The following is an 18790-nucleotide window of genomic DNA, read 5'->3' on the forward strand; positions in this document are numbered from 1 at the left end:
GTGAAGAAATTTCCCCCATGAACATAATGTAATAGAAATTGGATGCATGTAGACACTTATGAAAGATTCAAATACAAAAGCACAGCACCTACAGCATGGAGGACGGAAGGGCAGAAGCTGCATCATCAGCTAGGCAAGTGCTGGCCTTTCAGAGCAGGTCTCTCTGTTCTGAAAGATCTCTGATGCTTCTTTGTGACCATAAGTGTCTTACAAACCTTTCATTATGAGCATTTCACACCAGTATCACTTTCCTCAGATGGCTCAAGCTCAGTCAAAATGAAGGACTGAAAAACAGGGTAATGGTCAGGCATTTGGTCTCAGGCAAAGCAGCTCAGATCTTTCACACCATTGACCTGGTTCAACAACCCAGACTAAAAAGTCAACATCTCCTTGAGTTGCTGATCCTGCTCCAGTATTTAAATTATATGTATTTCTTAAGTCCCTTCTCAGGTTCCCCTCTATTACCTTAATTCTCACGCACAGAATTAATTCCTAATCTGTCAAACTCAGTGGCTTTACCCATGGTACTGTTGGCATTTGGCAGAGCAGCAGCGACTCTGCTCTGAAGCAGTTCTGTCCATGACAGTGGAGAGAAGTGACAAGACTGGGCTATGCCTGTACTGCCAGAAAACCAAGAATCCATACAAGGCAGTAAGTGAATGGAGTTCAAAACATAAAAGTAGAATTTGCTTTCTCTGTTTGGCAGTAATATAACACAACATAAACACTTGTAAATTCACTACTGGAAAGTAGAGACTTTTCTCCTCCACAAGATAAAGTGATTTTATATAACGTGTATGATAGGTTTACATTCTCTGTATCATCATTAGTTGTCTTTGATAGAAATGTCTCTTTTTAAAAATAGGCTAAGTTTGACGAATGTTTTATTAAAAAAAACAATTAGAAACCCACCATATTTCCTCCCAGTGAAGTTTGGCCAGTTAGAATTCTGAATTCTATTTCACTGCCCACTAAACTAATATATATTTAGCAAGCTCCAAGTTATTCCCTGCCTATTGGGCTTGACTGTTTTTTCCCCCCAACCAATTCTGTTGTCTTACAGTGTTACATCTTTAGCTACAAGAAAGATCAAACCAAACACCAACCCTCCCGTAAGAGGTACACATCCACTCCAAGCATCAGCCAATAAAAACATTATATCTTCAGTTAAAAAAAGGACTGATATAGTACATTATTAATCTTGTGATATTAATCTGAAGCCTCTCCCTCAAATTCTTGGCTCCAGTCAAGGGTTATTTTTGTGCAAAAAAGCTTCTGCCACTTACCTCTACATGCAAAGTTTTTTACATGGGCAAAACATACCTTATCTCATAGTTAAGAAATTTCATCAAAGCACTTCAAAACAATTTCAGTATTGTTCTGCAAAAGCTATCCCTTTACAAAATATTCAAGACACAGTAGAATCAAACTGTCACATACTGGGAACTAATACAGAGGTGCAAAATACCAAGTCTTCCATATTTACCATAGGAAAGAGACTAACTTGTAAAGATTTAGTTATTTCATTAACTTTAACAATGACTTGGGCTTTCTCTTAGCTAGGATTACTTTACAACTAAGTTCTGACAAGGAAGCATCCTTGCAGTAGGTGTTATTGGGCATGCAAGCCTTACATTAGAACCACCACAAAATCTAATGTGGCTTCAGGCAAACCTTAAAATACAGCACATCCATTTCTGACAGAAAATACAGAAATGCATGCTGAATGGCAAACTGAAGAAAGAGTTCCCATATTGAGGTCTGAAGTCAAGTTATCCAGGAAAAAGACTCCCTTTTAACTCATCTAATAGTCTCAAATTTAAGACACTCGTATCTATCAACATTCTGTTCCATCTTGGATATAGCGTATCATGTTAACTCCCATCTCAGGAACGTCAACAAAATAAACTTTTAAGTTATTGCATGTGGCTCCTTCCTCATAGCCATTTTCTCATTTCCTAGCCCATTTCCCCACACAGCACATCTCCTACGCCTTGCAAAAGAACGGGTCTCAGTATTTCAGACACTGCTACCAGCAGTTACTTGCAGATGCTGTAGTTACATGAATTAGATACTGCACCTTCCAAACTGTGGAGTCCTTACTATAGTCTGGGGAGCCAGAGAATGATCCTGCTGTGTATGACAAGTTGTCACTGAAGAACTTCTCTGCTGGTCAATACTTACTGTGATACTCATGCTACACGAAGAACCCTGAGCAAACAGCGAGCAACACAAAGAGCAGCTACATTACTGTCTTGGTTATACTGACAATTGCATCTTTGCTGTCACCTGTGAAGCCACCAGAAGACTCTCAATTAGATAACCTGTCTGCACAAATATTCCTGCTCCTGTGAAACTGCAGTTTCACAAGTCACCTCTACACTTCAGAATGGTGCACAGAAAACACAGCTCCAGGTAGGAAACAGAATTTTAATTCTGTGTTTTTCCTAGCGTAGTCAAAGCTGTGTTCTACCAGATCAGGGCATCTTCCTTGTAAGTACCACCTCAGATTACACCACTTCTATTTGTTCTTTGTGAATTAACACAGAAAAATAATTCAACCGTCTTTCCTTTTATCTACCTAGCAGGCAAGAAAAGAAAAACAGAGGCTTCCAAAACACTCCAAAATGAAAGAAGAGCTGGCATTAGCAAGCTGCAGAAATAAAACAATTCTATGTCTGCATTTCTCTAATAAATGCTACTTTATCAGATTAGGTTTCTTTTGAGAGGAAGGGGGGAGGGGTGGGAAATAGTCACACAACCCAGTGATACAGGCTAAGCTCAGAGAGGCAAAGCGTTATTCTAAAGTCTTCCTTTCAAGGAAAAGAATTTCATACACTCAGGCTTCACACCCTTACAGCCAATATACCTATTACATCAGTTCATTGCTGCAGACTGATTGTCCTTCATAAAAACAAGAGTTTTGGCTAAAGTCAGCAAGAAGCACAAGTATTCCAGACAGTACATCCTGTAAAATTCATGGAGTCGTAGGGACCAAGAGTTGTAGTTACACTGTAGTAAACTGCAAAACCTCAAAGTGGCAAGTTATACTAGCAGTAGCAAGTACTACAGGCCGAAATCTGATAAACACATCATGTACATTAGTCATCTTGACAGCTTCTTATACCCACAAGCCTCATGATTTCAGTGCACTGATACATCAGTTAACACTGATACAATATTTTAGCTGTATATAGCCATTTCATTTTAAGGTAAAGCTTGCTGGCAAGAGCTATTGCTTGCCACGAATGACTTAAGAATTTTTACAGGATTTAAACTGAGCAAGTAGTGTCTGATGTTCAAAAATGAACTGAGTATCTATAACTGAACTTAACAGAAGAGCAAAACAAGTATTACAGGTAATTCTCAATGAAATAGAGGAGTATGTAACGTTGCAGTGCTTTCTATATCAAACAAGACATTTCTGCCTCGCAACAGTTTGCTATTCTTTTGATAGCTGGTTATAGAAGTACTAATAAAACTACATTTCAAGTGTATTAGTCATCTGCACTTCTCGGACTGAAATGTCCATATTGCAAATACTCAGATCTTAAAAAGAAATGCTACGTGTAGCTGCTTTCAGAAGTCGAGAGGTTGAAGCCGATTTTCAGTCCCCTTTAGTTTCCCACAAGCAAACAGCCACTCACACTCGAAGCAACGAAACAAACAGAACAAACTGCAACTCCGAACTTTGCCTGAAAACCACAGCTCTGTCCCTCCAACTCCTGTGCTGGTAACACACGCCTTCACCAATATAAAAATCGCTATCAAATGCCCGGGAGGTCTGGGGTGGTTTTTTTTAAGGCTAGGATCACACCAAGTTAAGTGTTTCGCCTTTTATAGTGCAGACACCTAAAATAGGAGTTTCCAAGACAGCAGGAAAACCAGACAGCGTTATCGGAGGCATCCGAGGGACGCCGCGCCCCGCTCCCCGCCCGGCGCGGAAAGGACGGTGTACGAACAGCGGCAATTACAGCACTTCACTGCACTTTTAACGCCAGGCTGTCCCCCAGGCGGGGAAAAGGCGGACTTCTTCAGGCACCGGTGCGGCGAAGAGCCCAGCTGGCCGCTCCGGACGACTCGTTGCCCTGCAGCGGAGCTCGCCCAGCTCCTTCGCTGGCCGGGGCGGGAACAGCCGAAGGCGGCTTCCAGACAGGAGCCGCAGAGGTCCAGAAAGCCTCCCGGCTTAACCCCTTTCCGGCCCCAGACACTGCCGCCGCCGGGGGACCCGCTCCGTGACGGGGCGGCCGGGGGGGGGGGGGGGGGGACGGCGGCACACCTGTGGGAGACAGGCCGGGGCGGGCGGGCTCCGCGGGACCCCCAAGTTGGGCCGCGGCAGCCCAAGTGGGGTCCCGTGAGGGGAGGGGAGCGGAGGGGGCGGGCCGGCCACCGCTACTCACCCGCACCAGGTTGCTGACAGCGGCCTGCACGGCCGAGACGGGGGCGGTGAGGTCGGGGATGGCCTTGCCGTCCACCTCCCCCTCTTCGTGCATGATGACCAGGTGGGAGATTTGCTGGGCCACCGGCTCCAGGATGCTCTCGATGGTGCGCGTGTGGAAGACGGGCATGGCGGCGGCGGGGCAGGGGGGCCGGGGCCCGAAGTCCGCACAAACTCCTGGCAAACTCTGTCCCTGCGGGCTGGCGCCCCACAGAGAATGCCGCGGCCTCCACGCGAGGAGGAAAAATGAGGAAGAAGGGGAAAAGAAACGACCGCTGGGTCCTGTCCCTCCGCCGCTGAGGAGACTGCGGCGGCCCAGAGAAGGGGCTCCCGGTTCAGGCTCGCGGAGGCGGGACTCGAACTCGCTGCCCTCCTGCCTCCCCCTGGCAGCGCCCACCCCGCACTGGCACGGCTCCTCAGCCAGGCGGCGGCTTTTCAACCACTACAGCCTACCCTTCCCACGGCTGCCCGCCCCCTCTCCCGCCCTTGCCCAATGGCCGAGCGGGCTCCCCCGCTCCCAGTGGCGCAATGCCGCGTCCATCAAAATTCCAGAGTCTCCCCCCCTCCCCCCGGCCTTCCCCGCACCACCCGCCTTCCCAACCAAGCTTGGTTGCGCGTGTGCTGGTTTCCCAGCGTTGGGATGACGTCAGACGTTCTGGTGTCCATATAAGGAGAGGATTAAAGCCGGGTGCCGGAACAGCGGCCGGGGACGAGGGCGGTGGGGGAGATCCCTGCGCCCCGCCCCGGGCCCGTCGGGCTGAGACGCGATCGCCCAGCGGGGTGCGTGTGGCTGGGAAGGGAGTGGCTGAGGGGAGTTGGTGCCCCTCGCCCGCTCCCGTTCCCCGTTTCGGGCGGCTTCCCGTGGGGAGCGCTCCTCACGGTGCTACCGCCACCCGTTCCCCACCACTCAGCCGTCCCCACAGAGTGCCCGTAGCTGGCCCGGCGCGCCCCGGGCGCGGTCCCAACCGCTTCCGCCCTCCCCGAGGAGTAGCGGTGGAGGCCGCTTCCCGCTCGCCGCACCTTTCTCTCAGGGGGGGAGGGCTGCTCCTGCCGCCCTACGCTCTCTGAGGCGAGGAGGGCTGCTCCCGCCTCCCCTTTCTCTGAGGCGGGGAGGACGAGGCGGGACGCCCCGTTGGGAGAGCGGTGAGGCGGCCCCGCTGCCTGGGGTCGGGAGCGCCGGGCAGGGGTTGAGCGAGTCGGTTTTTACCGTCATAGTCTGTGGTGGCGGCAGCGGCGCGGGCGCTCGTTTAAATACACTTGGCGCGGGGGGCAGGGAGCAGCGCGAACTCCCGCTCTCCCGTAGCGCTGGAGCACGGCTGCCGGTGAAGGGCCGTGGGCCGCCCCCCGCCGCGCTGCGAGCGGCCGCAGTGCTCCCCGGGGCCTGCACACACACCCCCGGGGCGAGCGCCGCGCTGCCCGCTCCCCCCTCACACCGGGGGTCCTCCCGGTAGTCAAACAGAGCGTGTGAGTGAGGGGCAACAGGGCTGTGGTGCGTACTGCAGACTCTCCTTGGTAACACCGGCACAGGATTAGGTTTGGAAAACGAGTACTGGCTTTGAGGTATTTTTGCCCTGGTGGTGCTATTTTAAGCTATAAATCAATGTTCCCCTCAGAGTAGCTTTCGCTCCTAAACATTTCACAGCAAACAGCGTGCTTTCTGCAGTGTTTGAACACAGCCCGTCCTACCAGCAGCTGCAGGGACATATAGAGCGAGCAATTAAGTCAGTAAGGCTTCTGGTCTTCATAACTTCAAGTTCTGGAGTTGTCATTGTTGGGGCTACAGGGATAGCTACAAGTTGTAGGCCTAAAGAGCTAAAAACCCCAGATTTTTTGCAGGGTTAGAAATCTTAGTTATATTTTTAGCTCTGAATTTCTTTTCGTTGTTCTCTTTTAGGATGCTGGGATTACGTGCGTGTATTTATTGAATCTGCAGCGGCATAAGTTAGACAACTAATTTCCGCCTTGTACAATCCAGTTTTATTTGGAAAAAGGTATACCTGTAGGCTTGATAACAGCTAAACGAATTATGTTATTGACATTCAAAACAAACTTAAAATATCCGCCTCAGCATTAATGAGTGTATTAAGTCACTTGAACTATGCACTGTGAGAGTATTTTATGGTTTTAGCTATTGGCTATATAGCATTGTATTTATCATTTCTAGTATATGTATTCCCAGCAGTGCCTCCTTAGCATACTGTAGATCAGTAATAATGTGCACACATAAAAATCCTTCTGTATACTAATGTGCAGCAGCTGGGAATTACAAAAAGCAATTAGTCCATGTTATGAACTAATAACCTGCTAAATTCTGTTTTGTGGAGGTGTGCAAACCTAATAAACCACATATTTAGTCATTTGTGGGACTTGCACATAAGCTAAGTTCTCTGATTAAAAATAATTGCTTTAAGTCTGGGACCTTGTATGAGTTCTGGTTGAAATATGCATGCTTATGTTTTAAAGAAAAAAAAGTGTTATCATTATAAAAGGCTGTCTTGGTGGCTCTGACAGGTATAGTTACTACTGGCAAAATAAAATATAGAACAGATGGATATTTTTGTTAGCCTTCTGAAACTTTACTCATCTACAGGGCTAAAATGTGTGTTTGTATTTAGAGGTGTGTTCATGTTAAGAGTTTGCTTTGCTATTTGGGTTATATTGGTATAATTTTTGCACATGTAAAAATCAATTTTTATTGACTGTACTGCAGGCCCATCACTGAAATTCCCTGCCTGCTACTGCTGCGGCTGCCTTACTTTGGAAGCCACATCCAGCAAAATTCCATGCAATTAACAGTAATACATGTAGCACTGCTTCTTTTTGTTTTTTTCAAGTAGCACCTTTACAGTGTTTTCTCTCTCCTTTGCAGTATTCAGGTCTGTCGCACTGATGTCATATGAGTAACAGCTTTGCAGCAGGTACTTGTTTAAAAAATATCTGTTTCTTTTGCCCTTTGCACTATTCAATCTGTAACTATACATTAATTATGCTGCTACTATGAGATTGCTTCTCCAGTTTATACTGTTTCATTAACTCTCCAGGTCCTGACAGATGGTTAGAGTGTAACAATAGATTTGATCACAATATTTTCCATTTATTGAGCCCAAGGTGGAAATATATGAATTCTTTTGTCCTCTTCCAGTATGGTATTACATGTGCAACAATGGATTCCCCACTGAGGAAAAAGAGATGCTGAACCTCCTTTCCTTTCCACAGACTCAAAATTTTAGTATTGTTAAGAAGCAGTATCTTTTATTAGCACTACAGTGGTGACTAGCATCTCAAATAAGTTAAAGTGGTTAGAATGAAAGGAGTAGCATTTAAGACACTCTTTCCATGTCTTTTACTATTTCATAAGAACTCAGGTGAGTCCAGTTAAACCCAATTCTGCAAAGAACTTCATGTCAACAGACTCTTCTGCTTACAAAAATCTCCATTGAGTTTAGGGCCATAATGTTTCTGTCCCAGATGATCAGATAGTAATTTCTCCTTTTCTAACACATAATGAAGCCTTTTAATGACGCAAAGAAATCCTCTCTTTACTTCCACTGAATTAAGCGAACTGTATGAATACAGAAGTAATAGTCTGGTAGAAAAAGGGAGAACACTGCGTGCTTACAAGCAATGTAGCTGCAATGCAGCCTCTTCACGGTATCTTTTGGAGAGTTCTGTATCATGCAGTCAGGGTACAATGGCAGTGCAGCTGCAAGTGGTAGGAGCAGTGGAACAGAACTATTTTCACAGAGCTTCATGAACTTGCAGTTGTCTGTAATTATAAGGTGTTTTGCTAGTAGTAATACTTCATTGAAGTGCATGTGTCTGGTTAGCTCGAAGCACTAACCTACATTTTACAGTAGTTACTTTCAGTACTAAGTACCACAGCAGAGAAGGATTAGGTTTTCTAGGCACTTGGCTGTGATTAATCACTTTTCCCTGGAATGACCTGATGTTATTCCTTGACTACTCTTGTGTCAACATTACTATGAACCTATGATAGACTTTGATTTTTTTTTTCAAAAGACAATAGGTAGTTTTCAGGAGCTTGACTCTGTGATTGGATAGATAAGTACCACTAAAAGGAAAAAAAGCATTGAAGCCCAAAAATTGTTCCTGTATATCCCAACCAAGTATCACATTTACTATGGCAGTGTTCTTTTAAATAAAATTTTTAAGCAATGAGAGATGTATACTTGTGTTCTGAGTATATGTATTCTGTCTCAGAGCTTGTCAATATAAATTACTATCTGGCAAACATTCTAAGTGCTTTATGCACAGTATGTGACCATTTTAACAATCTGAACAGAGACATTCATTAATTTTACGACTATTAATTTTGGTTAACGTTTATGGTCATGTCTACACACAGACAGAGGGAAATTGAGGCAAATAAACTGAAGATTTTGATTTTGAATGTGTTTAATTCAAGAATATTAAACCTCCTGTGGATATTGTCATTCAGCTTCAAATGGCCTTTGCTGCACTGTGATTCCTTTCCAAGAACATGCTTTTGGGGAATAGTGGGACTTCTGAGCAAGCAGTTTACAGAGCTCTTGCATCTACCAGATGAGATCTGGTAACTCACTTCTTGTATGCTCTTTGTGGATTTCCTTAAAAAAGGGTCGGTTGGTTTATATCACTCTTGTTGATCAGTTTAAGCTTCCCTGTTTTACTTTGCACTGAACTGGACAGATACCTCAGCTGAGATACACACAGTTAAGTTCTCAAATTTTTTTTATCTCCCTTGCAAGAACACATTTTTGATACTCAGCCAATTCTTGATTAAGTATTTTTGCATGTAATTGTGTTTAATTCAGTTTCAAGGATGCCTGTATCTAAATCAGCCTGTAAGATGACCTATGCAATACTTGCATGGTTTTGACTATGTGTTTATCAGTGCCTGTTTCAGCTCTGGAGGCTTTTTTCCCCCTGTAATATTAGTTGCTTGTATGTATCAACTCCTTTCCTAGTAGTTCCTTATACTGGATTTGATTTACCAAAGTATTAAAGTGTCTGTGTATCGGTAAGAGTAAGATTAGTCTGAAATTTTAAGTGGTTTGCTGGTTTGGAGTCTCATAAATTATTTATATCTCTACTGCAAAATGAACAGGCTCAGGGGTTTGTGCAATTTTGTGTACATTCCAATTCACCACAAAGCCAAAGCCTTTGGACTGGCCAAGACTTCTGGAAAAGCCACTGGCTAAAATTAAATAATACTATATTTAGTAATAATGAACTCTTTGAATATATGCATGTATGTAATTGGTTTTTTACTGGATAGGCTTGAAGATCTTTAACTCTTTCATAGATTCTTTATGGCTTAAATAATTGTCTTATTTAGCATGCATACTAAAGATTTGTGACTTTGTATTAGTAGATACAGGAGTTTACTGCTATCAGCAAGTACTAAATGGTCAAATTATGCAATGCTTAAAAAAGAAATTGCTAGGTAGCACTGAATTTCTGTATATATGTATAAACTCTTTCCATATACAGTGGAAATATGAATCCACAGAATAAATCACATTGACATACTTTTGAGTTTCTTATCTGCACCGTATTCATTAATTCATCTTGACTAAAACTCTTCTAGTGTCCCATATCTCAGAGGAGCTTAAAGTAATTACGATAAAGGAAGAAAATTAACCTAATACAAAAATACTTCATTCTTCCTGTCCTGAGATCCTGAATCTGCAGTTATTTTCACATAACTGGACCCTGTATTGCAGAAAGTTCAGTAGGACTCATTGAAAGATTGCTCTGTGAATGTATACATCTTGTTTTCTGTTCCTCATAAAAATGCAGTGGTGTCACAGAAAGGACAGTGTGTATTCAACACTCTGCCACTCGTAGGTTTAAAGATCATTAGGAATGTAGTGAGTGGTATCCAGTTACAAAGGGAAGAACCCAGAATTATGTTGATCCATGCAACAATTCTGGGCTTGAAAAAACTGTCCTTGTGACATGTTATGTCCAGAGGATTTGGTTTAGAATATTCTTAAAGGGTACTGAAAACACTATCATCTTTCTCTTAGTTTTGTTTATAGTTAGATTCATAGCTATTAAGAATTACATTGAGAATCTCTTACACATAGAGAGGATCCCTGTGCTTTGCCTTACTTTTCTGTAGGGGTTAAGTGTTAGTGGACTGGATTTTTGCCCCATTGCACAGGTGAGACTGGTACCCATGTGAGTATTCAGAGATAGGAATGTGAAGTTCATAAACTCTGTACTAAAGGAGCTTGGCTAGAAATTATTATTTCTGTTAAAGTACTTAAAAATCATTCCTGTTTAAGGTATTATGTTCCATATGATATCAAGTATTCAGTCCACTGACAAAAAAATAACACTTGAGTAATAAAAATTTTAACATTTTTTGAAACTAGCAGATGTTTGGGTTCAGCTATCTTGGAGCTGCTGGAAGATGAGAAGCAATAATTAAGGGCTACTAAGTATGCTGCAGATGCCCTAAAATTAATTCAGGGGTGAAGTCACAGAATGTTAGGGGTTGGAAGGGGCTTTCAGAGATCATCTAGTCCAACCTGCCTGTCAAAGCAGGGTCACGTAGAGCAGGGTGGACAGGAACGCGTCCAGGCAGGTTTTGAGTATGTTCAGAGGAGACTCCACAACCTCTCTGGGCAGCCTGTTCCAGTGCTGTGCCATTCTCAAAGTAAAGAAGATTTTCCTGATGTTCAGATGTAATTTCCTGTGTTCCAGTTTGTGCCTGTTGCCCCTTGTCTTGTTGCTGGGCACCACTGAAATGAGTCTGGTCCCATCCTCTTGACGCCCACCCTTTAGATATTTATAAGCATTGATGAGATCCTTTACGAGTCTTCTCTTCTCTAGGCTGAACAGACCCAGGTCTCTCAGCCTTTCCTCACAAGAGAGATACTCCTGTCCCTTGATCATCTTTGTAGCCCTCCGCTGGACGCTCGCCAGCAGTTCCTTGTCCTTCTTGATCTCGGGAGCTCAGAACTGGACACAGTACTCCATGAAATTCCCATTTAGATTTTGGGCTCTGTGTATAGAAAAATGCCCCTGATGCCAAGCAACAATATTTTCCATGCGTGTGTCATTCTTTACTGTGGCATACTGTGTCAGCATTGCCAATTAAATGTGGTACACAGTGGTAAAGTGTGTGCTAACTGCTGCAAAATGAGGGTCGATAGCCTCAGCAATGTCAGACTGTGCAAAGCATACCACACTTGTGAAACATTTTCTCCTGAGACAAACTTTCTGCGTTCATTACAGTTTCCCTTGCAAAGCAGTTAGCCAAGCCTATACTCACATTTTTCACTTATACTGTATTTGATTAACATCAGCTGAAGGAAATGGCAATGTGCAACAGTGACTCTGGAATTTAAACAGAAACCCACAAGGGATCTCCATACTGCAGGCCAACTTCCAAATATGGGAGCAGAGAAGCAGCCGTAGTAGCCTGGGAAGCCATCCTCAGTACAGCAAGGGACAAAATAGTTGGGAGTACACGAGCTTCTTGGAATTTGTTCAGAAAGGTGACTGCTGTAATGCTTTAGTCAGAATAAAGGAATGAGATACAAATACCGTGACAGCAAAAAGAAGCATTGTTGAATGTTAACTGTCTAGGGCCTGAACAACAGAAGCACAGCTATTTTTTTCAATGCTATTTTTCAGTATGTAATAGTGCACTTACCCCAAACCCAAATGTGTATCCATACTCTGCCAATACCAATCATCTGTTGGGTTTGTGGATTTATCAGGAAGACTCATGAGGAGGTTAGTGGGGGTGACTACCAGGTCTGGTTGATATTCTGCCAGAAAAGACTCTCTACACGGAACTAAATCCACCCGTATTTAGACCCCACACTCTGCAAATCCTTATTCAAAGGTTTAAGAAGAGCTTTAAATATACATTCAACATAGGGAGGACTTTTTAAAAAAGCCCCAAGAAAGCAGAGGATCGACAGATTCTAACTACAAGTTGGTAGATTCACTTGTATTTAGCTGTTGCAGATTTTTGAGGCTTCTGACTTCCTTAAGTTGTGGTAGCTGCATGTCAGCCAGGGCCATAGAGAAGCAGTGGCCTCCAGGGCAAAGGAGTACAGAGCCAAACCAGCAAGGGCAAGTCTGTCAGAGTAGAGAGCTGCAAAGTGGTCCGCATTTCTAGTGGGTCATTGTTTACAGAAACTTTGAAAGTGGTACGCATATTGTCTGTTTTACAGGCGAGGTATAGGACGAGGATAAATCTGGCTGTTGGAAACAAGGAAAATGAAGCCAATGTCTTATGAATTGCAATGCCATTAGAAAAGTCCTCTTATGGAGGTGGGCTTTTTATGACAGAAAGTAATTTGTAGGCTGCTTTCCCTTACTCATTGCGAAAAAGCTGTGAATTTTCTAGAAAAAACAGCTCAAGGTAGAATGGCTATGGAAGACATAGGGTGCTGCTCATCTTGGGAGACTTCATGAGGATGAAGCTGGAAGCAGAAGATTCTCTTTTTCTTTTCAAACTGCTTAAAGGAACTATTCTATGTTCTCTTAGCAAAAGAGATGTGATTACACTGTGTTTCAAACTTCTGAACTGGACTTTGCTGTCTGAACAACAAATGTATTTGAGTTTCTTTAGGGTAGCATATTATGGTGGTATATATGAGAGTGTATTATTTATATGTCATTAGGAAAAAGCATCAACATTTCTCTCTGCAGGTTCTAAACAACCTCTTGTGTGCCTTCATGTGTTTCCTCTACCACTACTGCCAAAATAAAGATACTATGTGCAAGTTGTAGTGGGAAGGACTCACAAATTTCAAGTCGCAAGTCTCTCAAATTAGGATTGTAATGTTAAAGTTGAGTCATAGTGATTCAGCTGATGTGCCATCAGTGAAAGATTTAGTAGGAGTGCTACTAAATTACACTATTAGCTTTCCTCCAAAACAGGAAATGTTGCAACTTCGATAAAGTTTTTTCTAACTGCAGAAATTTTGTACTTTAGTCTGTAAGATGACACTGCTTTGGCTGCAGTTCAAGGGATGTATTTTACCCCTCAAAAGGCTTAAATCCTAATGCCTGATTTGCTTCTGCTTTTCACCTTCCATCCCTGTACATAATCATGGAGTCCAAAAAACAGTTTACAAGGATGAAAAAGACTCTCCCTTGCAGTACATGCTTAAACTGCTCAGTCTTTAGTTGGAGATTAAAAGAATAAATATGTGTTATCCATAGCTGTAAATGACAAAATAAGAGGTTCTGAATGTTAAGTGCTTATAACTTCAGTAGAGATATACTTTCCCTATATCATCATAGAAAGATGTTATTGATTCCAAAAGTTTATATGGAACAAAGTTCAAAAGTCCAAAATGCTCAAAAGCTATTTGAGCAAATTCCCATCAGCAGAGAATCCCATCAGGGTCTATTAAACACAGAGACACTATTTCTGGCTCAAGAAGATCCTCAGCTTTAGATTTTTCAGCTGGACACGTGTACGTTGGGAATTGATGTTTTGTTCTTTTGTACTCTTTCATAGACATCTCCTGTCTATGTCAGACAACTGTCAGAGCTGGGATAGTGTGCTAGACAACAGACATGGTCTGACTCTGTGCGTCTTTATGTTGTTCCTGTAAAACAATTCTGCTCTAACACCTCAAGTCAAGAAAGGAGGACCAAAATTGGTGTCAGGGTAATGAGAAACTTCAGGGTGAGAATGTGCGATACGAAAATAACTCGTCTGCTCTTGCTGTTACTTCCTTTTGTCTGTGTGACTGAGCTTTTCTTCTGCTAAAATTGACCCATCTCTGTTACAGCAAAGATACATATTGTATAAACACAGCAGTGTTCCTATTTCAAAATTAGTGATAATGTGAGGGAAAACAGAACTCATGCTGCATCATCATGTCCTGACCCTACGGACAATACAGTGATCTGAGAGGCACAGCTGCAGGTCAGGTCATGGAGTGGGCTTGCATCTGGTCACATGGCAGAGACCTCTAACTGCCACGCATGCTTTTAGCACTCAAAACATGAGCTGTAAGAATAAAATTGTACATATATTAAAGACAGCTATTTGTGTACTCCCATGCTCCTTATTTACATGCTTATGACTCTTTCTGAGAGATACAATCCTTGCGTCTCCTTAATGTAAGCTGGGAGTAAACTTGTGGCATCTGTCTTCCAAAAAAAGAAGCCTGGAAACAGCCTCCCGTGGCTTCATGCAAATCTATTTCCTTTCTAATTTCTAACCATCTCTAACTAACATAGCCTAAAAATTCCATGTGTCTTTAATTAGGTTTGCATTTCTCTTGGAGCCTGGGAGAGAGGGCAGAGAGAACATAATGCAATAGAAACCCAGGGAAAATTAGATCTGAAAATGAAGTAAAGAAAACAGACTCTGAACAAAGGACTGAGACAGGGAGGAAATTTCTTTTGGGAAAATCATATAAGCACTCTACAGGCAGGACTGCTTTGAGTATCTGAGAGTTTTCATGAAGGGAGGAGAAGATTTTATTTTGTCTATGAAATGACAGTGAGCATAGCCTTCCTTTTAGCAAAGGAAACAGGCCTTTTGTATTTTAATTTCAAAGTAATGTAAAGGAGAGGAAGAATATGGGTTTAAACTGAAGCAAAACATTTTAAAAAATGTCCCCCCATCTGAGCAGATGCAGTTCATGCATCCACAGCACAAACCCCTTGGGAGGTCAACTTCCTTCAGCTCCCATAGGAAACCAGTACTTCTGTAGCTTTCAGGAAGAGTTAAAAATAATATCACTAAGTGTATTTCCAAATGTGACTGTCAGTAGGGAAGGCCCCACGCTGCGCTTGCTGTTGTCAGTAAGGCTCTGTACAGTCCGTGTGTTCTGAGAGCTGGTTGTGGTACTTGGTGGCTACAAAGTGTGTCATCTCAGCACAGCTGCTTTCCAAATCTTGCAGCTGAGAGGATCCTGGGTATAACACAGGAACCTTCACTACTGGACACTGGATTCTGCTTCTCCTTTTAGCTGTCTAGTGGCAAAATATGGGATCATCATCGGTTTAATATCTGAAGTACAGAGAGAATCATGGTTCACAGATTTGCATGGCTCAAATCCTAAAAGCAAGTACCTTTCAAGTGGTTATAGAAAGGGCCTCCAGGGCTCCTGGCCCTAACAGTCTAGGGACCCCTTGCATGTCACATGTCCAATGCCATGATGAGATATAAATGTTAATTGCCACATGGTATGGTAGGAAGTAAACCTGCCAGTGCAAGAACAGATGGCATTGCATGAGGACTTTCTTACATGAAATGCGAAAGAGAGATTTTTATGTCCAGGACACATCATCTGGGGAACGCAACAGATAACACAGCCTTTGGATTTGTGGATTTGTACTTGTGGACAGGCTTTACTTAAGAAAATTTTTGTTCCATTCCACATTAGCGAACAAGTCTCATTATTCTTCTAAAAATAAAAATGCAAAAGGAACAAGAGTATTTTTTTTCAGAAAAAATAGTATCACAGCTGACCTACGACACAGTGCAAAAATCCAAAGCAGTTATGCTGATTATAGTAGTGAGAGGCCTGTGTTTCCTTTTTTTTCACAGAGCCTTTAATAGCGGGTGCAAGCAGATAAGCTCTGAGATGCTGTATGACTGGGAAACCATGGCCATGGCACTGAAATCCTGCACATCATACTGAATCATGTGATGGTCTACACCACTGTAGAGGGAAAGAGGAATTGTAAACACTCTGTCCTGGCTGCTGCCATTCTGCTCTCTCCATCTCCCACAAAGTGGGAAGCAGCAGAGCTGCAACCCAGGCCTGACCTTGGCTTGTGTCTCTAAGAGAACATTAAGAAAAGAGCAAATAAAACCGCAACAACAAAACCACAACACAAAAAAAACCCCAAACAACAACAAAAAACCACACACACAAAAAAACCCACCCAACACCTAACCCACAAACAACCCAATATGCTGACTCTGCATAGTTTAGATTCTTCTCAGAGTCTCTCCAGTCTGGGACTGAAATTACGGGAGCTGCATAAAGGCAAGAACATTGGAGGCCCAGGAGAAGAACAAGAGGGAATGTGGACATGCAGGGAGCAGAGAGAGAACTCCCTAGTAAATCCAGGACCAGAAGAACAACAGGTGCCAGAGGCCAAGGGTTGAGGTGCCTTGTCACAGAAGAGCTATGTAAAGAATCTTGCCCAGCACCTGTCCATAGTGTCCCAGGCTTGGTTGTTTGGTGATAACATCTAAAGCTGCTAATACATATTTAAAGAGAAAGGAAAAGAAAGGAGAGAGGAGAGGAGAGGAGAGGAGAGGAGAGGAGAGGAGAGGAGAGGAGAGGAGAGGAGAGGAGAGGAGAGGAGAGGAGAGGAGAGGAGAGGAGAGGAGAGGAGAGGAGAGAGAAGAGAAGAATGATAACAATGATGACATTCATTTGGAAAGAGTCATTTAGGAAAGATGGGACAAGCTAAGAAAAAAAGGAGTCCTAAGGAAAGAAGTAGCCATTATGATAAAATAATTGTGTTTGGTTTGTTGTTTTGTTGTTTGTTTTTTTGTTTTGTTTTGTTTTACTGAGAACAAAGTAACCTAAAAGTACACGCAAACATAAATTATTTTTTAAATGTTGATAATTGGCTACAATCATCTTTGAGCCTGCAACAAAGTATGTTAAATATTCTGAAGTTACGGCTTACTTTCAGTACGTTTGAATGCATGGACACTACAGGAGCACTGCAGGGAATTAACCATGCAGCAGCTGATAGTGCAGCAGAATGGAGAAGTGTGCTTCTTCCCTCTCCCACCCCATCCAGAATCAAAGGAGTTTTGTTTCTTTCTACTGCACTGTTTCCCTTTCTGCTCTCTGTAGGTTGAATTTCGAAATATCAAGCAGGGCAATACATGGGAATACAGGTAGCACTGCCCTCCCCCCCCACCCCCCGGCCTGCAAAATTAAAGCCGTGGTAGTTGATACTTTAGAAATGCATTTTCTTGCAGTTGCCACAGTCAGAAGATAGCCTTTAGAGTGAGAAGAGGTAATTTGGCACTACTGCTAATGCTATTGCAAACATTTCCATATGCATGGAATGCCTTAGAGCTTTGTGAAAATCTCCAGGATGATTCTCCTTTCTCTTTTCTTATTCCCAGCCAGCACCCTACAGCCACACTGAGTTCAGACTTCTTAGTATTCTAGAAGCAGACAAAGATACTTTTATTTGACATAAGAAATAGAAAGTACTTCCTATTTACATTTTCCCAGGAGCACAAATACTTACACAGACTTTCTGTAGGAAAGTAGCAGTTGTCATATAGATTAGACCACTAACCCGTCAAATCCAATCAGACTGTGGCCAGTCCTGACACTTTCAGAGGAAGGTGTAAGAAACCCCACTTAGGAATTCCCACCCAAGGTAGAAAACTGGGGCTTTTTCACCCCTGTAATGTGGCAGTGCATTTCTCCTGTTACATGTCTTGCAACCTGAAAGGCTGAGCAAGCTCATTTCGGCCATAATTAGTACATGCTGGCTTAGAATTTAGATGCATGCATTCCACTACGTACGAAAATCCCACTAGGGTAGTCTTTTTTACAGGCTGCATGATTCACATGCTGACAAAATGACATTCAGAAGTATCTGGACTTACAGAACTGCTGAGCTTGCAAAACTCCTATTGTAGTCTATAAGAAATACAGATACCATACGTAATGATTTGACATTATCAACAGCGAATTCTCCTGGTTTTTTGCTACCAAAATTTACTATTATTAATTAACTGAAAGTATTATTTAGCAGTAATAATAATAATATCAGTTTATCTGCTGGTAGATTGATCTATTTGTGGATGTTCTGTTTTCTCTACAAGTATTACTTAGATCTATCGATGCTCTTTGCAAGTTCGTTCAGCGTTATGTATTTTTTGAAGGATGGGTTAGATACTAGCTAATGTGTAGTACTCTCTTCTGAGATTGGCATAGAGTGAATCCTTATTTTAGAAAAGAAGGAACTGTGTAAAAATAAACATTTTTTCATTCTATAATAGTGACTGGAAATTGCTAAGTCATATTTTTAGGTTTGTCTGTGGATGGCTCCTCTTGAGCCATTTGAGAGCACTGTTTATGCTTTTATTTTTTGTGATTTGACATGAACACAGTAATTACACAATTGAATGTTGATTGCCTTACTGTTAACGCACTCAGATGTGTTAAGAGGTAGTCTCAGAGCTAGCTTCCCAGTTTAATGCTATTATGGGTTTTAGCCAGTGGTCTTGCATACAGCACTGAATTAGCACCTGGGCACACTGTTCATTCTCTTCTGCTGATTCTGGATATTCTAAGCTCATTCTTCTAAATTCTCCAGCTTCAGTAATATACACAGCCGAGAATCCATTCTCTTGAATTCTTAACT

At 42.7% G+C, this 18790-nt stretch overlaps 2 protein-coding genes across 9 annotated transcripts in view; one reads left to right on the forward strand and one right to left on the reverse strand.

Moving 5' to 3' along the window:
* VCL (vinculin) overlaps nucleotides 1-4865 on the reverse strand; it is a 60148-nt gene extending 55283 nt beyond the window's left edge. For 4 of the 5 annotated variants that reach the window (XM_074590923.1, XM_074590921.1, XM_074590922.1 and 1 more), the window contains exon 1: nucleotides 4401-4842. In XM_074590923.1, the coding sequence (XP_074447024.1) occupies nucleotides 4401-4568 (168 nt within the window). In that variant the 5' untranslated portion in view covers nucleotides 4569-4842. Of the gene's footprint in view, nucleotides 1-4400 lie in introns of all 5 variants that reach the window. The other variant, XM_074590924.1, reaches the window with a different exon arrangement.
* A 675-nt stretch (nucleotides 4866-5540) lies between these two features.
* CAMK2G (calcium/calmodulin dependent protein kinase II gamma) overlaps nucleotides 5541-18790 on the forward strand; it is a 254088-nt gene continuing 240838 nt past the window's right edge. For 3 of the 4 annotated variants that reach the window (XM_074591309.1, XM_074591307.1, XM_074591308.1), the window contains exons 1-3: nucleotides 5541-5581; nucleotides 6333-6429; nucleotides 7308-7356. The gene's annotated coding sequence lies outside the window, so the exon portion shown is untranslated. Of the gene's footprint in view, nucleotides 5582-6332; nucleotides 6430-7307; nucleotides 7357-18790 lie in introns of those variants that run through there. The other variant, XM_074591311.1, reaches the window with a different exon arrangement.

Source organism: Larus michahellis, chromosome 6 (genome assembly GCF_964199755.1).
Source record: "Larus michahellis chromosome 6, bLarMic1.1, whole genome shotgun sequence".
In the NCBI taxonomy this organism is placed as follows: domain Eukaryota; kingdom Metazoa; phylum Chordata; class Aves; order Charadriiformes; family Laridae; genus Larus; species Larus michahellis.